At 42.0% G+C, this 24432-nt stretch overlaps 1 protein-coding gene across 1 annotated transcript in view; it reads left to right on the top strand.

The window, feature by feature from the left end:
* The window catches only part of bcl11ba (BCL11 transcription factor B a), a 44528-nt gene extending 21753 nt beyond the window's left edge, over positions 1 to 22775 (top strand). The window contains exon 3 of the mRNA XM_016553100.1: positions 21205 to 22775. Coding sequence (XP_016408586.1) covers positions 21205 to 22775 — 1571 coding nt within the window. The remainder of the gene's footprint in view (positions 1 to 21204) is intronic.
* Positions 22776 to 24432: the final 1657 nt, after the last annotated feature.

Raw genomic sequence — 24432 nt, forward strand, 5'->3', positions numbered from 1 at the left:
GGGGGGGGTCAGGAGGGGATGGCGTCGGATGTACCGGAGAGAAAGAGGAGATGGCACATTTGTGTGTTTGTGCGGGCCTCTTTATTGCATCGCTCTCTTGCTGTTGTCTCAGATATCTCCTGTAATTGGTCTAAGAAAAAGAGCAGTCATTTAAACGGCTTTCTATGTAATGAAACGTCATAAAGCAAGCAGAAGAAAACAGCCCCTCAACCGCAGACAGGCATTTCAAATCTATTGTTTGGCCTATTTATTTCTAAACAAGAAGACTGTTCTCTGCAATAGAGGGCTTCGGTGTCTTTACCATCTGAATGGAGGACGTTGGGAGAATAGAACTAAAAATAGGATCGTTTACCTTCTTAATTTTCATTTTGTTCCCGATCTTCCTGTTTTCTTCCTCCTCCCCCCCTTTTTAGTCTCACACCTGATTGGTTTAATCCGTCTTATTGCTAGTATGCAATTAAGTAACATGTTTACGTTTCGCTTTCTTTTCTTGGTTTACTTAGCGTCAGCTTGTGATCTCTTTTCCTCCTTGCAAACCTGATAAAATGTTTCTAAATGCGGTGTCTTTTTACTTGCTTGTGTGTGTGTTTTTTTTAAATAACTGAGTATTTTATCTTTGAAATGAGCTCCATTTATTCAGTCCTTAGGGATTTGCCTTAATTTAAGCATATCAATTTGTACACTTTTCACTAATGTTACCTTTCCACTGATTTTTCTTTTCCCTTTGTCAAAGCCCTGCTGGGTTCAAGAATTTGCCTATGGAATTTTGGCCCCTAGCTTGTGGTTTGGCAAAGGCATCACACGACAATGTGTGTGCATGTGTGTGTGTCCGGTTGTGTGTGTATGAGTGAATGCCCCTTGCTAGCAAGACTGAGAAGTGTATATGTGAGTTTCTTTCTCTCCTTTTCTTTTTCAGAAACCGGTGGTCTCCTTGTCATTATGATATAGCGACAGAATTAAACACAACTTTTACCAGCATGAGGATTCTGGGGCTGGTTCCAAAACAAAGAGATGTGTTGTGAGCCAACAGACGCTCAGCATATGAGCCCTATGCTGCAGTGCACAGAGTGTGTGATGGCTCTGGCATACCTGAAGCCTGGCGCTTTCTAAATGCTGCCATGTGTGCCATCAGTGTTGTGATAATGGCCGAGAGAAACCTACAACACCGATAAACCCTCAAGGGCAGCGTAATCATAGCCAGTCAATCATCCCGCTCATATTACATGCATCAAATGAGACCTTAAACATCAGAGCAAGTGATTTCTTTGAGGAGGAGGAGGAACTAAATTGTATGAAATACTTGAAAAAATAAATATTTAGAAAATCATATATTATTAATTTAGGAAAGCAGAGTTGAGCCAAAATGGGCTCTCTTTCAATTTGTGTGTTGGAATTTGAATTGAATTGGCCACACCCCACAGGAAGTTGAATTGGAATGACAGGAAGAGTCATTCATTTGAAACTGTAATTCAAATAAATACAACACAGGATTTAAAAAAATATATATATATGTACATTCACGTTGGCCCACAAATGTAATTTATTCAGTGTAATAAAAAATCTTAACCAAATCTTAACCAATATTAGCCAATGTTCAAAGTTTGTTTTTATTTATTTCAGTACATTTTAATTCTACTTCCTCACATTTTAAATTTGAATTCAGCATTCTTTCTGCTGCCCCAATTCACCCCCAAATAATTTGCAGTTTATCGTTTTTGTCACAGATGAGGGACTAACAGACTTCCCAGCGATCTGTAAAGAAGTAAACAATTCCCTCCTACTGTAATTGTGAGAGTGTAATCTTGTGTGCTTTGGACTGCGTACAAGCTTTAAGAGGTTACTATATCCCACATGAAGACATCAAACAGTCCCTGTGCCACTTTGTGGCTGTCGTATGGCGGGATTTTAGTCTCTCCCGACCACAGGCAGGGAATAAACTTGTCACTAATTTGGACTGTGAGCGCTGGCAAGGCTCTGTGCACACGCTGGTGGCTTTCGCCCTCACGCTGGCCTTTGTTTTATTTATTTTTCCGTTTCTTTTATTGTCAGCAGAGATGTACACAGCACACAGATTTCTCCTGTATGGCTTGCGTGGAATTATTCAAGGTAACCAACAGCTTTTAAATCCTCTTAAGATTTTAGAGTTGAAGCCACTTCTCAAAACCAAATACGTATAGGGTGGTATTTTGTATTTATCTTCATTTGTTTAGCCCCATCCTCCTCCTGCAGGTTTGAAAGCTGCAGCGCTATTCAGGAAAACTGAGCACCTTCCCGGCTCGCCTTTTGCATATCGTTACAGAGGCTCCATCAAACTGACAGTGTTTGTTTTGTGAACTTGTCTCCATGAAGATTTGAATTTGTAAAGTGGGGGAGATGCTGGGGACGAGAGCGTATTGTAAGCCCCTCAGGCTGGGTCTAAGCAGGCCTAGATGGCAGTCCCTGTATACCTCCCTCTAAAGCCGCTTTGGCAAAAGTGGATTGGCGCCACAAACAATGGGGCGGGTGTAGAAAGCAGTGGACAGGATGGGATTACCAGGTTAGCGCAGGTTCCTCCCAGCGTTTGCACATTCTCCTGGGCCATTCAGGCTTTTTGACACGGCGCGTCTGAGGGAATTAGTCCATCTCGCCGTTTTAAATCCAAACCGTCTAATGAAGCCTCTCAAGCCTGGAATACTTCCCACAAAAGGGTGTTGCCATTTAGCAGGAGAAATCACCACTTAACAAAAGCTAATTTTTCCCTCTGTTAGCTCGGGAGGATTAGGGGCCAGCGGTTGAATAATACAAAGTTTGTGGATCATGCGGAGAGGTGGGGGAGAAGCTTTTAAGAGTGAAATTAAAGCCCGGTGACAGCCTTTGGAGGGGCTGTTTGTCACTGTTGAAGGTAGGAAGCGTGGCGGAGTGCGTTCGGAAGGACCGGAGCGCTCTATGGAGATTGCGTGCGCTGGTGTGCGCGGGCAGGAGGCACAGCTTGACGAATGAGTGTTGATCCCCTTGTTTAGGGGGTTTTAAGTCTACCCAATTTCACATGCTAACGGTCGCAGAGCAGGCCCTAGACATTCCATCCTGCCAGAGTGATGGCTCTAGCCACTTTAAGCTGAAATGCATCCTGCAATATTGATATTTGTTCCCCATGGACTTCTCTCTCTTCCCCCCTCTGCCTCTCTTCCCCTTTGCTTTATACTGTCCTCTGTCTTTCTTCTTTTGAAACCCCAAATGCCAGGCCTGTATGGATATGGCAGACCTATAATCATGCTTCTCTTACAGTAATTGCTCTCATCTGTGGAGTTTAGAGAAAGCGCTCTATCAAAGCGCTGGCTGGAGCAGGGGATCACGCGCTGGCATCGTTCGATTGTCCCGTGAGGCGCTCTCAGGTTAACCCTTTCCCTCACCTTTCACCGTGACTAACCGATTGGCGTTCGGTGAGTCTGCAACCGTTTCCAAACTTTCCGGCCACCCGTCCCTGTTTAGGTTTGGCACACATAGCTTTCAAGAGTTTATTTTGTTCCTCTGCGGGTGAATTCTGGTGTTACTTTACTATTTACTCTACACGCGGGACTGTCTGGGTGGCAGCGTGGTGAAACTGGAGCAAGTGTCTGCTTTCACCGAATGTCACGTTCCCCCCGATTACTCATCAGAGGCTCAGGCTTGCGCATTTAATCCAACCTCTGTCTTTTTCAAAACACAATAAGCTCGATGAAACACATCAAATTATTCCCCTCGAAATTGCATGGAAACAGTGGCCCCTTTAATCTGTTAAAACAATATGGCTGCCCATGCTAGCGTTTTCCTCGCTTAAAATCAATTGGATTACTTTTTGAACTCCTGAAAAACAAAAATCGGCAAATAGCTGCGCTTGTCTGATAATTTCATATCTTTGACAAAAGCCGCTGTTGTTGCAACCTGTTGGAAGGACAAAACCACCCATTGGCAGGCTAATTCATTTGCTAGCTCAAGGACCTTTTTGCTGTAAACAATGCTGGACCTCAGCCAACGGCAGTCACTTATTGTGCTTTAATACACGTCCTTCTGATTAGACGCAGGAAAATAAATCACTTTCTTCAGCACTCAAAGCCACCAGAGAAACCCGCCGGTTAATCCAGGGAAATTGCTTGTGGCGGTTGAGTGGAGTAGAGAAGAGAGTCTTGTTATTTTAAGATGGCACCCCTGTTGTCTGTATAGAAAGGTGTTAATGCACCTGGCATGACTTGAAGGAAAAATTGAAGATGAAAGGCATATCTTTCAGGTAATTGAGCCACTTTTGTTTAGTTACCCTCTCTAGCCTCCTAATTAGGCCAGAGTTTTCTTAGGAAAGCATTATTTGCATGTGGGCAGTTAGGCAGTTGTTGTGTTAGGGCACCCTGTTCACTTACCTCCATGCTAAGTCTTTACGCTGTGTCTTTATGTGCAGAATTTTCTTGTGTCCCAGGTGACCATGTCTTGGTCAGGAGAAATCTGTAGACCCCCGGCTGGGAGCATCGCTCTGTCCACAGTCTGTGGCCCCTGTTGTTGGAAGAGGATGCCATGTGGAATTTTGCCTCTGGCGGAACTTTGGCCATCTGCCTAATTTGAAAGTGAGAGGTAGCATGTGAAATTAAATTAAACTGAGGCCAGTGCATCAGCCCAGTTTAATTGGGGTTGGAGAGTCAACTTTCTCTCTCTTTTCGCCAATTCAAACATTACTTCCCTCGATGGCACTAACCGATCTTCTCTCTCTCTCTCTCTCTCTCTCTGCTCAGTTGGGCTCAGAAATCAGATAAGAATTGCAAGGCTAAATGAGCATCATTAAAGTTAATCAGCAAAGCTGAAATAAAGCGGAAGGTAATCGGCCTCGTCCTTAGATGGTAGTGATATCAATCAAACCTGTTTAAACTTGAGGTGTGAAATGAGTGGTGTGAAGTCGGTCAGTAAAACTAAGCAGCTCTTTTATTTAACATTCTGCTAGCTAACTTTTTCACAGTGACCTTACAATACATTTCCTTGTTAATCAGTTTTTAGTGTTGATTCACAGAGCTTCATCACCTTATCCCATCACGTGACCATGGTTTTGAGTGCCCCTGTCAAGACGGTGTTATCTGTGCAATTACAACCTTCAACATCTAAAATGTGCGCCTGGCCGTCCCAACTGGCACAGCTCCCTGCCTGCCCCCTGCACATTTCTGCACACACATCACAGGGAACTTTTATAGTGCCCTGCTCTCTTTGTGAAGGGATTGCTGAATGCCCAGCTTTTTATAGTTACATTTAAAGGGAGTTGGATGCCTGGCCCAGCTGGGGCTCATTATGGTATACGCCATCCAAAAATGCACGTGTAATTAATTCGCTCACACAGACCCCCATCTTCCCTCGTTGATTCGGCTCCCAAGACCCGCCTGGCCTCCGCTCTGTGCTACTTCTACATCTCTGAAGGACTCCTTGGCGGACCGCACAAGTCTCTGCTCACGATCAATAACCCAGCAGAGCAATAACATGCATGTGGATCACCATCTAAAATCCAAGGGTTGCACTGGCAGAAAGCGCTTGGCTTTTAGTAATTTCCGGTTGATGTGGAATAAAAGAGAATGAATCATTATCCTTTCAGTTTGCACAATGCCTTTTTTTCTCCGTCTCTTTTCTTGCAGTCCTCTTTGGGTGTTTGAGACACTTTGACATTATTTCAGGGCCACACTCAGCCATAACAGAGCTGGAATCAAGGGAAGACGGTCCGTTTTGGCTCTTATTGTGACATCGTTCCCAGGCAGTGATGTAAATTCTCTCAAATGAAATGAATAGCTCAGCTAATGCAATTTTTTAAAGTCCATTTTTCCCTCTCTGCCGAGGCAGTGCCAGAAACCATTGCTCTCTTTGACAGTGAGCACTTTCCAGTTTTCTAGTGTCTGACTGTCTCTGTTCCAGCTCTCCTTGATGGCATAGACTGAGGCAACCTAGTTAAACGTTTTAGCGGGTTTACTTTCTCATTTGCTAAATCCACACTGCACTTTGTACCACTAATTTGACTTGTACATAAAGTGAGGAGTTAAAACTGGTTAAAGCTAGAGAAAGTGTGTCATTCTAGTGTTTTGGAACATGCAAGCTGGTTTCTGGCTGGTAATTAGCTGGTTGACTTGCATTTTGTACCAACTAATGACCAGCTAAACCCACAGTACCATGTTCCAAAACAAATATTTACCAGCTGGATTTTATTGGAGATTGTTATTTTGCGAATTCTAATAGGGGTTGTTCATCCAAACTGGAGTGTGAGAAAGTGATGATTTTCATATCGTTCCAAACTTGTTTTTGTTCATTTAATGAAAGTCATTGGGGTCTAAAACTACACTGGACCCCACTGATTGTCACTGTATGGACAACTGGGACATTTTTCAAAATATCTTCTTTTGTGTTTCACAGAAGAAAGAAGTCATACAGGTTTGGAACGTCACCCTAAATTGAAATTTTCAATTTAGGGTGAACTATCCGTTTAAGATTCACCAAATTAACTAGCTATCTCAGGGCCTCAGGGTACTATTAGTGCATGTACTGTACCAGGTCCAACAGAACAAACAATCCCTTGAATTTAGTCCCAATGTTTATAACATGCTAGTATGTCAATGGTTGACCAGTTAGAAGTGAGGAGTTGATATTTAAAGTTCTTCCTTCGCTGAGGACCAGGTTTTGGGAGGAGAGATGGTGGCGTTCGAGGAGCTCTGTTTCTGGCAAATGAAAACAGATTGGACTGGTTATGGGAGAGGGCCTGGTTTCAGTTATACTGGAGACAGGCGTACTGTGTGAATGCCATACCCCCCACTACCACCACCCTTTCCTCCATTTACAGTCTCTGACATGTTTTTTCCAGCATTACTTTCTGCTGTGCTCTTTTCTTAAGCTTTTTTTTTTTAAGCTTTTTTTTCCAGCCCCCTTTTTCACTTGGGAATTAAACAGAAGGAGAGCAGCTCAAGGCTCCTGTAATCATGCTCACCATTTTGAGACATTTATTTTTGTTGTCAGGGAAAAATTGGTCGCAAAGAGTTAAAATTTCACTCACAAAGAGCATTTGCAAGCATGTGGTTTGACACGCTGAGCATGCCAGGGTTCATGCCACTGAGAGTTATGTGATTATCATCATCTCTTTGACATTGGGGCCATTTTACAACTTCGACTCACGGTTATAATCATCCCATGAGAAAATGTTTTCTCTGTGCTGACAGGGAGGGGTACTTTGTTTATGCTGACTGGAGCACCCAATTTCTCTTATTATTTTGTCTAGCTGAACGCTTCACAGAACAGACCTGGCCCCCTTCGAGCGTGCGTTTTAAAAACTCCCGGCCTGTCAGTACACAAACCTCTGTGTTTTGTTTGCTAATTGAAGCTACATCATCCTCCATCTTTGGTCTGGCTCAATGATTTAAATATTTCATGCAGTTTGCAGAAAGGCTTTAGTTACAGTCATTTTTGTGTGTTGCTCTAAAACAACATTTACATTCAGTTGCAGTGCAGCCGAGTGCCACGGAAATGAAGTGCTTGTGCAATTAGTACGTTATTGCTAGCCGTTCCTCCCTGGTCTGAAGTACAGAGTGGGCCAGGACACAATGGCTGGCGCGATTATTGGGGGCATTTGGTACGCCTGATTACATTTTACAGGTGCTTGTTAAAGCGAGCCTTTCACACTCCCGACTGCCTGATGATAGGAAGCACCTCTCGCACAGGTCATGTGTTTATGTACGTGCGTATGTGTATGTGTGTGTGTTTTCACCACTCCTGAGGTCCAACAGCCTCAGCTGCCCCCTGTCTCGGAGCAGTTCATCAGGTGCAGCTTGCGTGTGATCAGGTCCTTATAAGGGCCGTATGTGATAGAGGACACACATCCTCTCCCTTTCTCCAGCCCCTGGATTCCTACTCTAACCCATGTCTGGTCTGAATCTGCAATTCCAGGACACAGCGCACAGGTTCTCTCTGACTCTCAGCAGTGCAAACACAGAGACCTCGGCCAGAGCGCATGGACGCTGCCTCCGAAACCACATAAACACACTCACAGGTTTGTTCATGTATACTTATGAGTTGACTGCTTATGGTTTTAAAGGTGCTGTTAATTGTTGTTAGCCTTTCTGGAACGTCTATTACTACACATTTATGATTATCAGATAGAAAGTTTCTGAAAAGTTCCAAAAAGATCTGCTTGGATTAAAAAAAATGCAATCAGCTGTTACTGTTAGATAATAATAGGGACATTATCTATGTGCCAACACTCTTACAGCACCTTTTAATTTAGCTAGTTACTCCAGACTGACCACAAAAGGTCTACCTGTGTCCTAAAACCTTTGGGAGTTTTTGAACTCAAATAAGATATTATTTAGTCTATTTATGACAACAGTGAGGGAAGTGAGTGAATTTACACTAGTGAGGCAAATGCTCACAAAAAGTATATTTTTTGAAGGTAGTAAGGGATTCAGCTGTTCTGTTAGTATGATTATGCTTCATAAGATATCTGCTTATTTTTCGGATGCAAGCATCACCTGGCTTCATGCACCCCACAAAATGCACCTCTCTCAAATTTCTCCTAAGCTGGCATCTCTGCACCAAAATTGCTGGGTAAATAAAGGTGCCCAACCACAAGCCAAAACCTAATTTTTGCTCTGCCGTGGGAGACGTTTTTACACCCACTACTGAGGCCGAGTATAAACGTGTTTAGGAGTCCACAGACCGATCAGTGAGGCAGATGTTTGAATCACCTTCCTCATACATTAGTCTGACAATTGCAGGAGTCAGTCAAGAAGTAACTCAGGATGCTGGATTTATCTATAGCAGATAAATCTCTGCCCATATCACAACAGTTTCACAAGTTGCTTTTTAGTTCTTTGAAACAACAGAGCATTTTTTATATAGTTCAGAGGTTGCTCTTACAATTAGGCCAGATATCCATTTTGTCTCTGATATTTCCCCTAAATTTACTTTAGGAGAAATAAAAATAGAATAAGAAATTATGCAGTTTATGCTATACAGTTGTTATAAATTGGATTTGATTTGCATAGGCCAGAAAAATTTGAGTTAATGTTTGAGTTAATATTGCATTCCGTGATTTTAGTTCTTCTGGTCAATTGGAGCACAGTTTGTGACATTTTCTACTGGATACTTGATAATTATTTTATTTATTTATTAAATATGCATCAATACATTTTTACAGGTTATTGTGTAGATGTAATGGCAGTGGCTGTGCCCCAAAAGACTGGAGATTCATTACATCACACAGAGCCAGAGAGAGAGTTGAGCCAATAAGCGAGGCATATCATGTGGGGATGCTCCCTCTTGGGCCTGTACACTTTGGACCCTCTCACTCTGGCATGAGGGCAGACTGAAGAGGCTGTCCAAAAATCTGTTGGTTTGTAGTCCCGTGCAAATCAGGCTTATGGTGCGTTCAGAGTGGAAGCACCAGTCATGGCATTGATGCAAAAAACACGGTTAGACAAAAACATGACATGAGTGGCAACAAAACAAACATCCTCGCTTTAAACATTTAGACCATGATTTAACAATTATTACAATTGTTAATATGCACTAAATGGATGAGATTATCCGTAATTACCTTGCCAGTCACTTGTGATGTTTTTGTTTGATTTAGCGCCCAGGGTTGTGCGGCATTCAGAACTGAATTAAGAATGCTATTTTTAATTCCTGAATTTGAATTGAGGTAAGCAGAATTGCAATTGGAATATAAGGAAGAGGAATTTAACTAAAATGTAAAGAAATGCCATATAACTGTACTTATTTATTAGAAAAACTATTGGTTTGTCAAAGATTTGTTTGAGCTTAAAAAAGCTTTGAAATTTAAACATTCTGAATTTTGCCTAAACTGGTTGGTACCTAATCTTAGCATTAGCATTTGCTTTGACTAAATATTTCTATTGATTCTATTCTTATGTTTTAAACTCCCAACATTTGCAATTCTGAGAAGTTCTCTTTTGCATTTTGAGGCAGGTGCGAGCAGGCAGGTGAGGCTGGTGCTGCTTAAGACCTGTGTAGCAGGATTAGGAGGTTTGAATTGCCCCCTCCCCCAATCTCATCTAAACGCTGCCCACCTGACGCGATGTTCAAAGTTCTGACCCACACGCGCATGTTTGCACACACTCCCTGCCTATCTACCGCTGGCCTGTTTTGGAATGACATGACCTCATTGGAGAGAAATTGTTAATTCTTCTCTCCGCCTTGCCACTTTGCTGTCACTGGGTGAGTTAATGAATTTAATTCATTCTGATTTTCCTAAGCTGCTCAGGGTTCATTTAAATTCATAAGAAATAATGCCAGTAACCCTTCAGCTCCGTACCCCCTCCCGACCTGCCTAATCCCTGCCTCCCCTAATCTCACGTGAGGAGATGGGCCGCGGCGCTGCCACATGCACCCGGATTTCGTTCCACACAGCAGAGGAGAGGAGAGCGCGTCTTTGTCAGTCAGAGGAAAAGCTTTAACACAGACAGTCATATAAATGTCAGTTCTCACGGTCACGCACTTTTCCTGTCAGAGTTGAATATAAATAACATCCTTTGCGTGAAATTATGACAGGATAATGGACGTTCATGTTGGTTTATGGGAGTAGATGTTTTGCCATTTTGTAAGGGCTCCGTGCGCCACCTTAAGCACAAGTCGAAATGGCTAATCACTTGTGGTGAACGTTTTTGAGAACTCTTAGTTTCAAACTCTGACTTGATTTACTGTTTGCTGTTAAAGAAGATCTAGTGCTTGCAAAAAATGTCTAGGTAGCCCAGCAGTTCGCACCTTTAGCCATGCTATTCATGTGGCAGATACTAGATTGAAACTGCAAAAATTCCACTCTTAACAAATATTTGTGTATTATTTTCCAGTTAAAATATCCAAACAATTTGTGAATGTATCTTTAATATGAGTATATTTTGTGCTATTTCACTGGCAGCTAAAAACAAGCTAAAATCAAGACAAAATACACTTTTAGTCCAGATGTAATCCATAAATAATTTAAGTTCTAAAAGTTGTAATATTGAATTCAGGTGAATTTATCTTGTTTTAAGGATTTTAGGTATTTTGACTACTGCATTATGACTTCTTTCTTCCTATCACTTCCAGTCCTGCTTATAAATAAAATTGGCGATAATGACAAAATAAAAAAAAGACAAGATGTGACATATTTACTTAACAGAAAAAAGGAAAAAATAGGGAGAAAAAGTGGGTGAAAAGTAGTGATGTAGTATTGTCCAAACTGCTGAAGTGTGTTTATCCTCTTGAACTCAACCTGTCCAGTTGGGGATTTGGCAGATAGGAGGCAGAGAATGTAAAGCAGATGTTAGCTGTGGGAAATGGCTGTGTGCTGTCCAGTCTGGGTCTGCACTAGTATGTCAAGCAGGCTGTAAAAAACAGCTGCTTCTAGATTCCTTCGCCTCATTTACACTTAGTAAATCACCCATGATTCCCTGCTCCCCTGCTGAATGCTATCTCTCCCCCTCAGATCTGCCCACTGTCTTTGTGGCAGACGGTGCTGTCCCCGCTGAGCACGCTCTGAGATGCGTAACTTTGCGGCTAAGGACACCGCTGCTCTTTACGGCACTAGTTCACGATTATCTCTCCTTTCCGAGGCTTACAGAGCAGGTGTAGCTCTTCCTACAAGCATACGTCACATGCGTAAGAGCGTGAAGCGTTCCTCCATACGAGAGGAAACTGTGGGCAGGCGCAGTTCTGGCTCTCTACAGCTTTGTTCGCAGCAGCACAATGCGCCGGGACTGATTTGCATGTAACTGTTGCCTCCGATTTGCCATGATAGTCATAAACAAGACATTAGCAATTCAAGGTGAGGAATTAGAGGCCTGGGAGACTCCCAGATCACACACATGGTAATGAAGCCCCTGGCTTAATAATGCAAGAAATGTCAGGAAACTTTCCACAAGCTGGGCGGACGGGAGGGAGGCACCCTGTGCCTAGGGCTCATGTCATCTTTGTTCTAAATGCAAATCAGTTTGTCGTGACATTGACTCTTTCAAATGTGGAGCGCTCCGACACCCCAGGCCCAGAAGCGGGCTGTCAGGTCTGGCTTAGTCTCCCAGGTCCACTCTAGCTCACGCGGCGGACTCTCTCGTCCTGCACCGCCTACTTCATGGCATTTTGAGTTATCGATCCGCAACGCAGAGTACTTGTTTTTGTGTTTTCCTCTCTGTTTCTTGTTTTTTAGTCCTCTCGCAGAAAGACGTTAACACAGCAAAGTGCTGGAGAGAGTCAGTCTGTTAGCAGGAACTCAATCCTCCTAGTCTGCAGGTACCACGAAATACAAGGAATATAATCTCGACCTTAATATTTTAAGAACTCCAGTGTGTGAAAAACTCCAGGCAGTTCAAAGAGAGATGACTCCGGCTCAGAAAGGGAGACTTCTAACGCTCTGGAAATTCCAAGGTTATCTGAATAAGTCCTGGTTAACAGGATGTCCAGTTTTGAAGTGGGATTTGCAGTCCCATGTGACCAATTTTTTCTCCTTCTTCCCTTTGCTCATCTCCAGCATGAAAAGGCAGAGTCTCCCAAAATAACTCCAAAGGTTAAGATATTAATTAAACGTTAAGGGGCGAGAGGACGGATAATGAGGGGGACTCTTCACAAACAGACTGCCTAGTGCTCCAGTCAGGAAGTCTGGGATGAATGAAGGTACCAAATCAGTTGCTCTCCACTCTCGGTCTCTGCAGTCATTACACAAATTACCTCCCAGCTTCAATATCTGTCTGCACCTCTTGCAGTTGTCATAAGTATCCCTGGTCATTAGAGTATGCTGGGTAATCAGATGGAACAAAATTCATCCCGAGCAATTAAAAAACACCTCCAAGACCCGGTGGCTGGCAATTAAACCTTTCACTGCGCATCTCGACCGTCATCGTCTTGGTCTTTTTTCTGCTAATCTAATAACTTCGAGCAAAGTATTTAAAAGCTTGACCTTAACACAATTCCTCCTCAAAAACAGATCAGATGTTTAGGCCCTTTTCTCCTAAGTTACCTTGTATCTAGTTTGTTTAAAAGCCTAATCTGCTCCAGTGCATGACAAATACCCTTTTGATTTTGCCGTAATAAGGCATTTGCATACATTTCTCTTATTTCACAGCACACAGGGTGTAGAGCGGGGAATGAACGCTGTAATTTGATGGCCTTGACACAGTTGACATTAATCCTAAACTGTCTAGTGATTGGCACTTCCCCAGCAATTGTCGATCTAGAGGTAAACCTGTTTCCCTCACCGACTGGTGCAGCCTTCCATAATAGCCATGATTTAATTTAGCTATTTAACCTGTAATTCCAGCAATATTTATTGAAGAGCGAGGGGAGAAAATTGGGCCATTAGGCGCTGAGGATGAATACATTGAGATGAAAATGAACACGCCTAACTGGTAGTTGACCTTCGCGTTTTGTAGCAGTTTTTATTAGCGCGGGCCACAGTAATTACTGCAAATTGAATCAATAATAAGGCATTTGCATACATTTCTCTTATTTCACAGCACACAGGGTGTAGAGCGGGGAATGAACGCTGTAATTTGATGGCCTTGACACAGTTGACATTAATCGTAAACTGTCTAGTGATTGGCACTTCCCCAGCAATTGTCGATCTAGAGGTAAACCTGTTTCCCTCACCGACTGGTGCAGCCTTCCATAATAGCCATGATTTAATTTAGCTATTTAACCTGTAATTCCAGCAATATTTATTGAAGAGCGAGGGGAGAAAATTGGGCCATTAGGCGCTGAGGATGAATACATTGAGATGAAAATGAACACGCCTAACTGGTAGTTGACCTTCGCGTTTTGTAGCAGTTTTTATTAGCGCGGGCCACAGTAATTACTGCAAATTGAATCATAGAGAAAACTGAATACATTCGGTAATGAGCATTTTTATTCGTTATTGCACTTTCTGACTGGGCTGTGAGGTATGAAGTCTCCACTCGGGGCCGGCGTGCGCTCCTGAGAGGATTCCGGAACATGGAAACCCGGCTAAATTAACACCGCAGAATATTTCTTCTCAGATCTGCGCCGTGAAACGGTGTTAACCAGCTTCTCCCGCTCACACCTCGTACCGGGTAAAAAGACAGTCATTATAAAAATCTCTTTTTTTTTTAAACCAGATGATTTTCCCCCCCGAACCTGAAGTGATGTTTTGTTGTTTGGTTTGTTACAGATGCTGTCTGGATTTTGTTGTGTGCCATCTTTAAAACAACATCCTCTCGCATCCTCAGATGTTGTTTTTCTGAGCCGGGGAGAAATGGGGTGGGGGGTGGGATGCCAATTTATTTGTGAGCATTGTCTTTTTTGGACGGCATATGGCACGTCCTGTAAGACGTTGCAAGATGCAAATTCAGGGGAGTCTGACTTTAAATGAAGCAGTGACAGTGACAGGAGCCCTTTTGAAGAGCACACATCACAGTACTCCAGGGAGGAACAGCAGGGGAGACCCACAATGCCGTGCGGCTCTCTCATTCTTTCTCTTTCTCCCCTCTCTGTCTGCACCACCCACATCTTCCTTACAGTACAATGGCATTCATCATACAAGAGACCAGCGTTACTGTATGCACGCGGCCCTCATTTGCAGGCTTATCCCGCACCCTGCCTTCCTCAAAGGGAGGCTAGCCATAGTGTCGAAATCCTCCAGCCATAACATCATCTTAGTTCTACCAGTGTTTACAGTCTCATTTTGTTTTTTATCTCAAGAGTCTTGCTTTGTTAGCGTATAGCGGTTAGCGTGAGTTGACGTGCTGTGTCGTTTACGTATCCATGGATTATTTCCCTGTTCTCGCAAGGGATTCCAATTTGCTTCTTTTTTCCCTCTCGCTCTCCCTCTGTAGATTCAGATAGACAAGTGTTTCGTCTCTGTTTGATGCGCTCATCTGGTTGAATAGAGACGTGTGGCGATTCTTTACACTCAGCTGCGCGGTGCTTTGCAGCCAGACGCCGCGCTTGAATGAGGCTGCCACCATGTTTCACGAGACTCATCTCTGCTCCGCAAAACAGCAGCTTGAGTCCTAATTAATGGGACATGCGTCGCTCTGCATATCTATCCAAGGAGAATCTAACTTAATTTTCGAGCAGGGTGTCCACACTAATAATCGTTCAACGGAATAGTCATCCTGAGGCCTGTGGAGTTTAGTCCCTCTAAATTATCATTAAAGACCAGACTACACTTAATCAATATTACAAAAAAAAGTCTGGGAGAGCATACCGGGATAGGGATGAAGGTGGAGCTTATTAGAGACCTCTCAGAAGGCGTTTGCATGAGGCAGGGCCTCCCCAAAAGCATGCCGCCTTACTCTAAACAAACGTAATAAAACTAGGGTGTTAAGCTTTGGAGAATCCATCGGATGTACAGAACTTTTTTTTTTTTTTTTTGGAAATGTATGGAAAATGAAGGAACACTTTAGTCTGGGATGTGATTTCAATGTTACTCTTTTAGAAAAATGACCCATAATACCAAGCTGCCACATTTAGCACATCATGGTGCTCTTAAATGCGTTTTCTACACAAGTACCCTTAACCTGTTCTTATTAAAAATTACAGTAATTTTTCACTTTTCAGCAGAAACGTTTTATTTTTGTTTCAAGCTGCAAAACGTTTCCAGACCGCATTGATGAAGCACTTATGTCTCAAAGGCGTCTCGGTCAGCGGCGTGACTCTCTCTGGATCTGTCTTTACTGTACTATGACAGTAGTTTCTGTTGGAAATTTGGATGGCGTAACTGTAAATGCTGAAAATGGGACACCGGACTCCCTCGTGGGCTCAGAAAAGCTACCGTGCACGAGTGAGCTAGTTTCTCGCTCTCCCTTTCTTTCTTGCGCGTGCTTTTCCCTCTTTCCTCTGTAAGCCATCCAAGAAGCCCCCTGCCAAAGCTGTGTGTGAACCACAGCCAAACAAAACACAGGCAGCCGTCCAGGCCAGCGCGGCACGCTTCCACTAATAGAGAGAGAAAAGCTTCCAGACCCAACACGCTACTTACAGGATGGCAAAATTCTTTACGCTAGATAATAACTTAATGACAGCCTAAATGAAGTCCCTATAGTGAAAACCACTGTCAGCAAATGAGCACCTCATTAAAAGATGCTATATCCCTTTCCTCCCCCTCCCTGTCAATTTATAACCCACCTTTATTGTGTCAAAAATCTCAAATTCCTGGAGATTTTTGCTCCTTTGTCCTCGCAAGACAATCTGGTTGTGTCTCGTTCACTAACACAAACACAGACACACATTCACCCTATGCTTTCAAAGCAAATAATGTATGTAACAATATATGCCAAATCAAACTAAGATCTTTTTTTTTGGCCTCTTTTTTTTAAAATTATATTATGATTTATGGTTTATTTTTAATCTCATTGAAGGTGCAAACAACAAAAGCCAATGAATTCACTAAGCACGTCTTCAGGTGTAATTTACGCTCAAACGTTGGCCTTGTCGCTTTTAACAACTACCACAAAATAATCGTCACGGTAAATTTGTGACACTGACTGTGAACTGCAAAATAAAGTGGCCAAATCGCAGAGACTGCATGTTGAATAATTTTTATTCCTCATGTATTTATTTTTTTTTTCATTTTCAGGATGAAAGCTAAAGTGGATCATTGTACCTCTCAGTGCGACGCTGAAACCTATTAACTGTCATCTTTTTATTTTTCGGTTAATGTGTCTTAAAGCCCGGCATTTGCATGTCGTTTAAGTCGGTGTGTGCGAAGAACCACGATTGTTATTAGTGATAATTTCTCTTTAATTGAATTGGGGTCTGCATGCACGACTGATACTGCCGATGACACACACTTTCACACAATACCGTCCTCGTTCTCCTCTCCCGCCCGGCAGCTGGGCCTCGTTGGGAATATCTAATTGAAAATAGAATCAGCCAGTGCTCAGCATGAGAAACTAATCACTCCAAACTTATCAGCAGAATGGGCAGGCTGCTATTTGGCCGTTTCATTTCCAAATCAGAGAAATCGGAATTGCCAGAATGCACTGCAACAATGCAAAAAACAAACAAACAAAAAAACAGTAAAAGTTCCTCTGTGTGGAAATCTATATTATAGGTCATGTCTTGTATATTTGTCGTAATTTAGCTTCATGCTGTTTGTTGTGTTTGCAAAGTTAAATGTGTACATATCTGTGTATGCATTAAAACATAAAATCCAGATGACTTATTTTTTTTAATAAATCATATTATAATTACTATGATCTTAGTTATGATAGTGGATACTATTCTGAATAATTTTTTAAAAAGTAAATTTTAGTTTTATAATTGTGTGTGTGTATTACAGGCCATATTAAAATATAATATTAAAAATATTAATAAAATTAACAATATAATCAATTCAAAATAATTCCATATCCTAACAAAGCCTAACAAATCAATTTTTGTTTTTTTTTGGAAATCACATTCTGATTGTTACGTGTTGTGGATTCCAATATATACTATATTCTATGTATTTATGAATGTGTGTTTTAGGTGCATGTTTATAAAGATAGCGCTGTACCATTAGTCATTTCATTAGTATTAGTGCATTTATTATTTATGTATTATTTTGTAAAATATTACCTGTATAAATGTGTGTCTTCTGATATTTGGTTTAAATGATTCATTATGGTTGTTTTAGGTGTAAATGTGTGCAAAGGTGATACAAGAACCTGATAGTGAATAGCTACAGCGCCCCATGCCGACACAAAATCCGGGGATACATCCACCTAAACCTGAGCACACTCGTAGTGTTATGGCGCTTTTCCACTGCGTGGTACGACTCGGCTCGGTACGCAATAGAAGTGATGCAGGTTTTCTCTCCCGCTCTCTCTCCCCCTTCTGCCTCTCTCTTCCTTTTTTCATATGGAAATGTGAAATAATAGGGTGATTAAATAGAGCTGTATATTAAAGTACAGCTGACATTAGAATTAGCATAATGTGCTCTCGCCTCGGGCTGCATACTTTATTTGCCATCTGCGTCGGACTCCAATCCCCACGGGAGTGCAGGCGCTGAACACTTCTCAATAAACTCACGCCCGAGTCCCTTCAGCACGGCCACAAATACCATTTCAGGCAGCAGCCATTGATTCGTCTTAATTGTGGGGCAGAAATGAACATTCGGCCCCCTGATGACTTCTGTTTGTCTGCGAGAGGATCAGCTAGTACAGTAGCCCGTGTTTTACGCCCTGGCAGTTAGCATAGAGAAAGGTTCTCTCTCTCTCTCTCTCTCTCTCTCACATACACACACACACACACAATGGAAAAGGACAGTGCCTAGTAAACACAGACACTACTTGTTTTCTAGGCCTCCTTTACATGGAGCATTAGTCTTTGAAAGCATCTGCCATAAAACAACAAGAGGAGGTTGGAGGATTGTGTTTGTGTGTGTGTGTGTTTTGCGTGTATGCATATATGTAGGCCTTGAGAGGCTGGGGGGAAAAAGATGGCCATTGTGTGGAGCTTACGCTCTGTCCACTGTAATTAAGTCAAAAGCTTTACAGGACAAGGGTAGAGGTAAACAGATGTTCTTATGAATGCACATCAGCCACATAATAACATCTAGTGGAGAATGCTTATTTTTTTCTCAGTGAACCTTTAAAATGCATTTAAGTGCTTGTAAATGTTTCATCTTTGAATGTTTTTTTTTTTTTTTTTTTACATTTAAAAGGGCATTGATTGAACATTTCTTTCTAAGTGTCATACATATCAGCTAGCACACATCATCTGACAGAAGCTTTTTGTTTTAACCCTCATGTTCTGTTGAGAGCGAATGTTTGTGCTTTATGTTTGAGGTCTCACATGGTATAAGTAATAATCTTAAAAGGAATTTTGAAATTTAACATCCTCCTCATTTACAATATTATTTTTTTTGTAAATTATTATGAGATATTGAAACTCAATAGGCAAACATTATTGCAGATTTAACTTATCTGTTGTAGTAAATATGCACCTTTCAGAATTGTGACTGATATCAAATATAGTAAATTTGTTTATGTTTGAGGTCAATTTGACCATAGCAAAAAATTTAAAGCATGCATTAAAGCAGTGGTTGTATTTGGTGTATTGTGTATTTCTTAGTGTTTACACCAATCTGAAACTGATGTCAGCATATGTTTTTTTTTCAGCAACTTTTTTTTTTTAACACTATAAAAAGAATTTATGATTTTTCCTTGAGGATGTTTAAAGGATATTATCACCTTTGCTTATAATCAGATTTTATAAGATTAGGAAAAGTCATTAAGAATCAACCTGATATTTAAATTCTAAAAAAAAAAAAAATTGCATTGGGTCAGACCCCAAACAGGAAATGAAGTGTAAACTATTGATAATGGTATTTCTCTAAGCACAAAAGAATGCTATGATACCTGTGGAAGAAAATGCTTTTTTAAATGTTGTTAATGTGGCACTTTTGAAATCTTCATATGTGCATGGCACTTCTCATTTTTTACTGATTTACATTTTTGTGTGCTTACTATTCAAATTCCTTGATGAAATATTGCATCTCAGTATACCAATAAGATGAAGCTTCAGGCTATTGCTGTATATAATCCCTTGTCTCTGTCTCTTTCAGATGAAAACACACTCCCATGTTTAGCATTGCTCTTCAGCAACATGTAAAGGAATGCTAGAACAGATACTAACCATTCATTCTCTCTGCTCTTTTTGATCCTTCACAATGGCCATGATTGAAATAGACACCCATGAGGGCTTCCTAGTCCCAGCTCCTCCGAGCCCTGTGTGTGACTGCCACCCCATTGTTCTCTCCGCAGCCGCTCGCTCTCGCACACATACATATACATGAAAACACTCATAAAGGTACACAAAGCACAGCCAGAAATCAAATACCCGAACAATTACGGCAGCATATGTTTTTCTGCGTATCCTAAATTGCTGCATTAGGTCAGAACAGCAAGCTTTCATTTAATAAATAAATGAAACTCATTTCCTAGTGCACAATTACCATTTCGACTTTGTAGATCTTTTTTTTTTTTTTACACCAGTGCCCCTGGAATACAGCAGAGATGGTTTAGCATCCCTTTTCATTGTATACTCCGTACACTTGGCTTGTTTGTGCTGCCATGGTAATGAGTCCCCTTTGCATGGCGGAACTGGTGTAACAGTGAAGTTGCAGCATCAATTAGTCATGTATAGTTAAAGCTCCAGAGCTGCACCAAGCACAGGAGCCACTTTTTAACACATCCTCTGATCCGAGAACTGATGCTGTTCACACTTTACCTGAACCCAGAGTGTATGCAGACTTCACACATTCACTTGCTGGTATTTAATTATATGATTAAAACTGTGGAATACGGAATAAAACTGTTATCAGTGAAACTGTACAATTAATTCACTAGTGAGCCTTTTTTTTTTTGTAATCAAACTTGCTCTGAGTAGCAGTGATTCACTGTGATGTCATTAAGGGGGGAGGGGGCTTTCCAGGAAGTGTAACTATAGAATAAGATAAAAACGTGAGAGGAAGTAAGAAAAACAATCTTGAGAAATTCTTAATGGAACAGTAAATAATACCCTTGAGCTGTTTTAAATGCCACAGACTTTAACTCTCACACCGGTGTGCTTTTTTCCTCTGAGCCTCTTAAATCACAGGCAGTGTTTTCACTCTTTATTTGAAACCATTTATCTTGATGTGTGCTCCCCCTTCCCCCAACCCATACCCTTCTCTCTCATTTTTTATTTGTTTCTTTGAGGGGACAACTTAAGTTTATTTGTTTGATAGTGATGAGAGTCCCCTAAATCACAGTTTAAGTTGTACTTCTCCAATTTGGTGGCATATTACTCTGGCATCCTAGTACAGTCTCAGTGCTTGGAGGGTTTCCCAGTTTAGAGTGTTCTTGCCTGACATTATGCTTCTAAAATGAGTCAGCCGTTTGTAAAAGCGAAGATTAAAGGCAAGTTGAAATGGGGAATGCAATGTTCCCACAGCTCCAACCCTTCGTGGAGCAGTATGGCAATGCACTTGTCACAGCTCTGTTAAGTATGAGTTGCCCTGTTCATGTGACAGCCTGATGGGTGCACGAAAATGGCCATAGCCCAAAGTGTCAGATACCTCAAAGTTTGTTCTTTGTAACATGTAATCATGCTTGACCCTACGCCTCATTCTTCATCAAGTCAGATCTACTTTTAGTGGGTTATTTAACAGGACTAAATTTCTAGCATTATGACACAAATGTTGTGGAAGTGACCTGCAGAGGTTTTAAACTCAAACATAAATAAAGATCTTTGTTGTTTTCTGCTTGGTTGCAGGTAGAGATGAACCTTCGAGTTACATATGCACGACGTGCAAACAGCCCTATTCCAATGCCTGGTTCCTTCTGCAACACGCTCAGAACACGCATGGGATACGCATCTACTTGGAGACCAACCCCTCGAATACCTCCCTGACCCCACGGATCACTATTCCTCCCCCCATTGGTGCTGAATCCATACCACAGTCCCCGTTAACCAGCTTTTTAGGGGACAACAACCCCTTCCACCTCCTACGGATGACTGGGCCCTTACTCCGAGAGCCCCCACCTGGCTTTGTGGAAAGCCGCCTCCCTAATACGCCTCCTTTTGTCAGCCCCCCTCCTCGCCATCACTTAGATCCCCATCGCCTAGAACGCCTTAGTGCAGAGGAAATGGGTTTAATCTCCCAGCATCCCAGTGCCTTTGAGAGAGTGATGCGCATGACACCCATGGCCATGGAGTCCCAGTCCATGGATTTCTCCCGCCGACTTAGAGAGCTCGCTGGAAACAACAACTCCACTCCACCGCTGTCACCAAGCCGTGCAAACCCTATGCATCGCCTCCTCAATCCCAACCCCTTCCAGCCCAGCCCGAAGTCGCCCTTTCTGAGCACCCCTCCACTACCTCCCATGCCCCCTAACAGCACCACCCCACCGCAGACACTGGCCAAGTCGAAGTCCTGTGAATTCTGTGGCAAGACCTTCAAGTTTCAGAGTAATCTGGTTGTTCATCGGCGAAGCCACACGGGCGAGAAACCCTACAAGTGCCAACTGTGTGATCATGCCTGTTCTCAGGCTAGCAAACTGAAACGCCACATGAAGACCCACATGCACAAGTCTGGCTCCATGACAGGGCGTTCTGATGATGGCCTGTCCACCACTAGTTCACCCGAGCCAGGCACTAGTGACGTCACTGGGGAGGGTATGAAGAACAGAGACGGTGATTTTAGAGGTGAGGGCATGGGCCCTGAAAATGAAGAGGAGGAGGAAGAGGAAGAAGAGGAGGAACTAGAAAATGAAAGCAGGCCTGAGTCAAACTTCAGCATGGACTCGGAGTTCAGTCGGAATAGGGAAAATGGCTCAAAGCCACCTTCGGATGAGAAGAACCTCTCCTTGGGGAAGATGGTGGAAAACGTAGGGCTCAGCTCCATCCAACAGTACAATAACTTAATAGTCGACAATCGGAAAAGGCTTCCGTTCTCCAAAAGGATGTCAGAAGGGCAGAGGGATGCCGGTGACCGTGATTCAGTAGCAAGGGAAATGGACCAAGTGGAGCGGGCAACTGTGAACGGAAGGAACTGTGGCTCGGGTGACTCTTTCTTAGGCCTGTTTCCCCGCAAGCCCACTCCCATCACCAGCCCCAGCCTCTCCAACTCCTCTAACAAGAGGATCAAAATCGAAAAGGATTTGGACATACCCCCAGCCCCCCTAATCCCATCTGAAAACGTCTACTCCCAGTGGCTAGTGGGCTATGCAGCATCCCGCCACTTCAAATCAAAAAAAAAAAAAAGGGAAAATTTATTTGGAGCCGCTATAAACCACCCATATATGAGTGGATACATTAGACAATATTTTAAATGGAGCCTTTAACTGTGCAATAATTTCTGTATTTATTGGATTTTTTAATGTTTTGGCATGTGCAGGTTCATTTTTATTTCATAATTTTTTTTTATTCCATTACCTTATGATTTATTTCAAATGCTGAGATTTTGTTTAAACCCAAAAGACATCCTGAGATTTTTGTTTGTTTGTTTTTAGCAAAACAGAGTATCGTTTGAGAAATCCATAGGCCGCTGCTTACAATGTAGATTATTTAAGCTACACATGTAATTTCTTGAAGAGAAGCCGCATTCAATCTTTAAATTTTGAAAGCTGAATTGAGAAAGCTTTGTCTTTCTTTTTGTTTTCCTTTTTTGTTTATTATTCACACTTACGAAATGAGCGGACAACAATCCTTAGACCTTGTAGCACGAACTGATTTTAAGCATGTCAATCTAATTGGGAATGTAGCACTGAATATCAGTTCTAACAGTAAATCTAAAGAGAACTGTGGGGCTGAAGACCTCCGTCTACTCGAAATCAAGGAGAGGAGACTATAAAGACAGACAAAAGTGAAGGCAGCTGCTTATCGGTACCTAGTACCGACCCAGACAACGCTAGTCAAGTATGGATTGTGTTATAGTTCTCAATAGTCAATTTTATTTGCCAGCGCCCTTTCCATAGACACTGCACTTAATCAAACCCATTTGATTTTGCTGAACAGCACAATAGTAGTAGAAGGAAGACGGCTTTAAAACAACTCAGGGTGAGCTGCATAGCTACTTCTGCCAAGTCTGCTATCTGATCTCAGCCGTCTTCTCTGATAAAGCAGTCCGGTCCTCTGGTTCAGCTCATTCACAACCCTCGCCTCGTCTCCACACTTCATATTACACTGCCAACCACCCCTAAATGTCATGAATCAACTCCATCTTTCCCATAAAAGTGGCTTGTCATACTACATCGTTGTTAAGTTAAAGGAACAGACGTCTAGGCCAGAGGATGAAGCAGTTTTCGTACACTAGGAGAGTGATTTAAACACACACACACACACACACACACACACACACAGGAAGAGAAAGAGAGAGAAGGATCTTTACAGTCCAATTCGGGTTAGTAAACCTAAAAGCACATTAGTCAAAGCAAGGCAGCACCACTGTTCTGTTTCCGTTGACTGACATTTAAATCTAAACATTGTTATTTTGTGTTCAGTTCTGTTGTTTCATTTTTGGGTATTAGGTTCTGAGGTTCTAGACGGAGTCACCACCTTAACCAGATTAGATTAGAATGAATTCAATTATACTTTCAGCAATGTTGTCATTCTATTACAATGTTTCTTAAATCACTTGAAACAGCCCTATGCATTTTTGTACATATATATATATTTATCAATCATTTTGAGAAACAAATTTATACTGCACAGTGAATCTGATTATAGTTATAAAACGTGTATGATATTGATTTATCTGGTTAATCTGGTCATGTCCCGTGTGTCAGAGCCATCAGCAGGTATGCAGATTAGTCAATTGCACAGTAAAGAGTGTATGTCATGACCTGTTGAGCGTGTGCTAAAACAGTAAGACAATTTTTTTCTTTCTTTCTTCTCATTCAGGACTTCCTGTGATGTGTAGTTGAACGCATTCTCAGAAGTAGCAACACGCTTACAGAATGCACAGCTGAATTTTCCCTTTTCTTTTCTCTTCTATCCAAC

This window comes from Sinocyclocheilus rhinocerous, unplaced genomic scaffold (genome assembly GCF_001515625.1).
Source record: "Sinocyclocheilus rhinocerous isolate Xijiao unplaced genomic scaffold, SAMN03320098_v1.1 scaffold761, whole genome shotgun sequence".
Classification (NCBI taxonomy): domain Eukaryota; kingdom Metazoa; phylum Chordata; class Actinopteri; order Cypriniformes; family Cyprinidae; genus Sinocyclocheilus; species Sinocyclocheilus rhinocerous.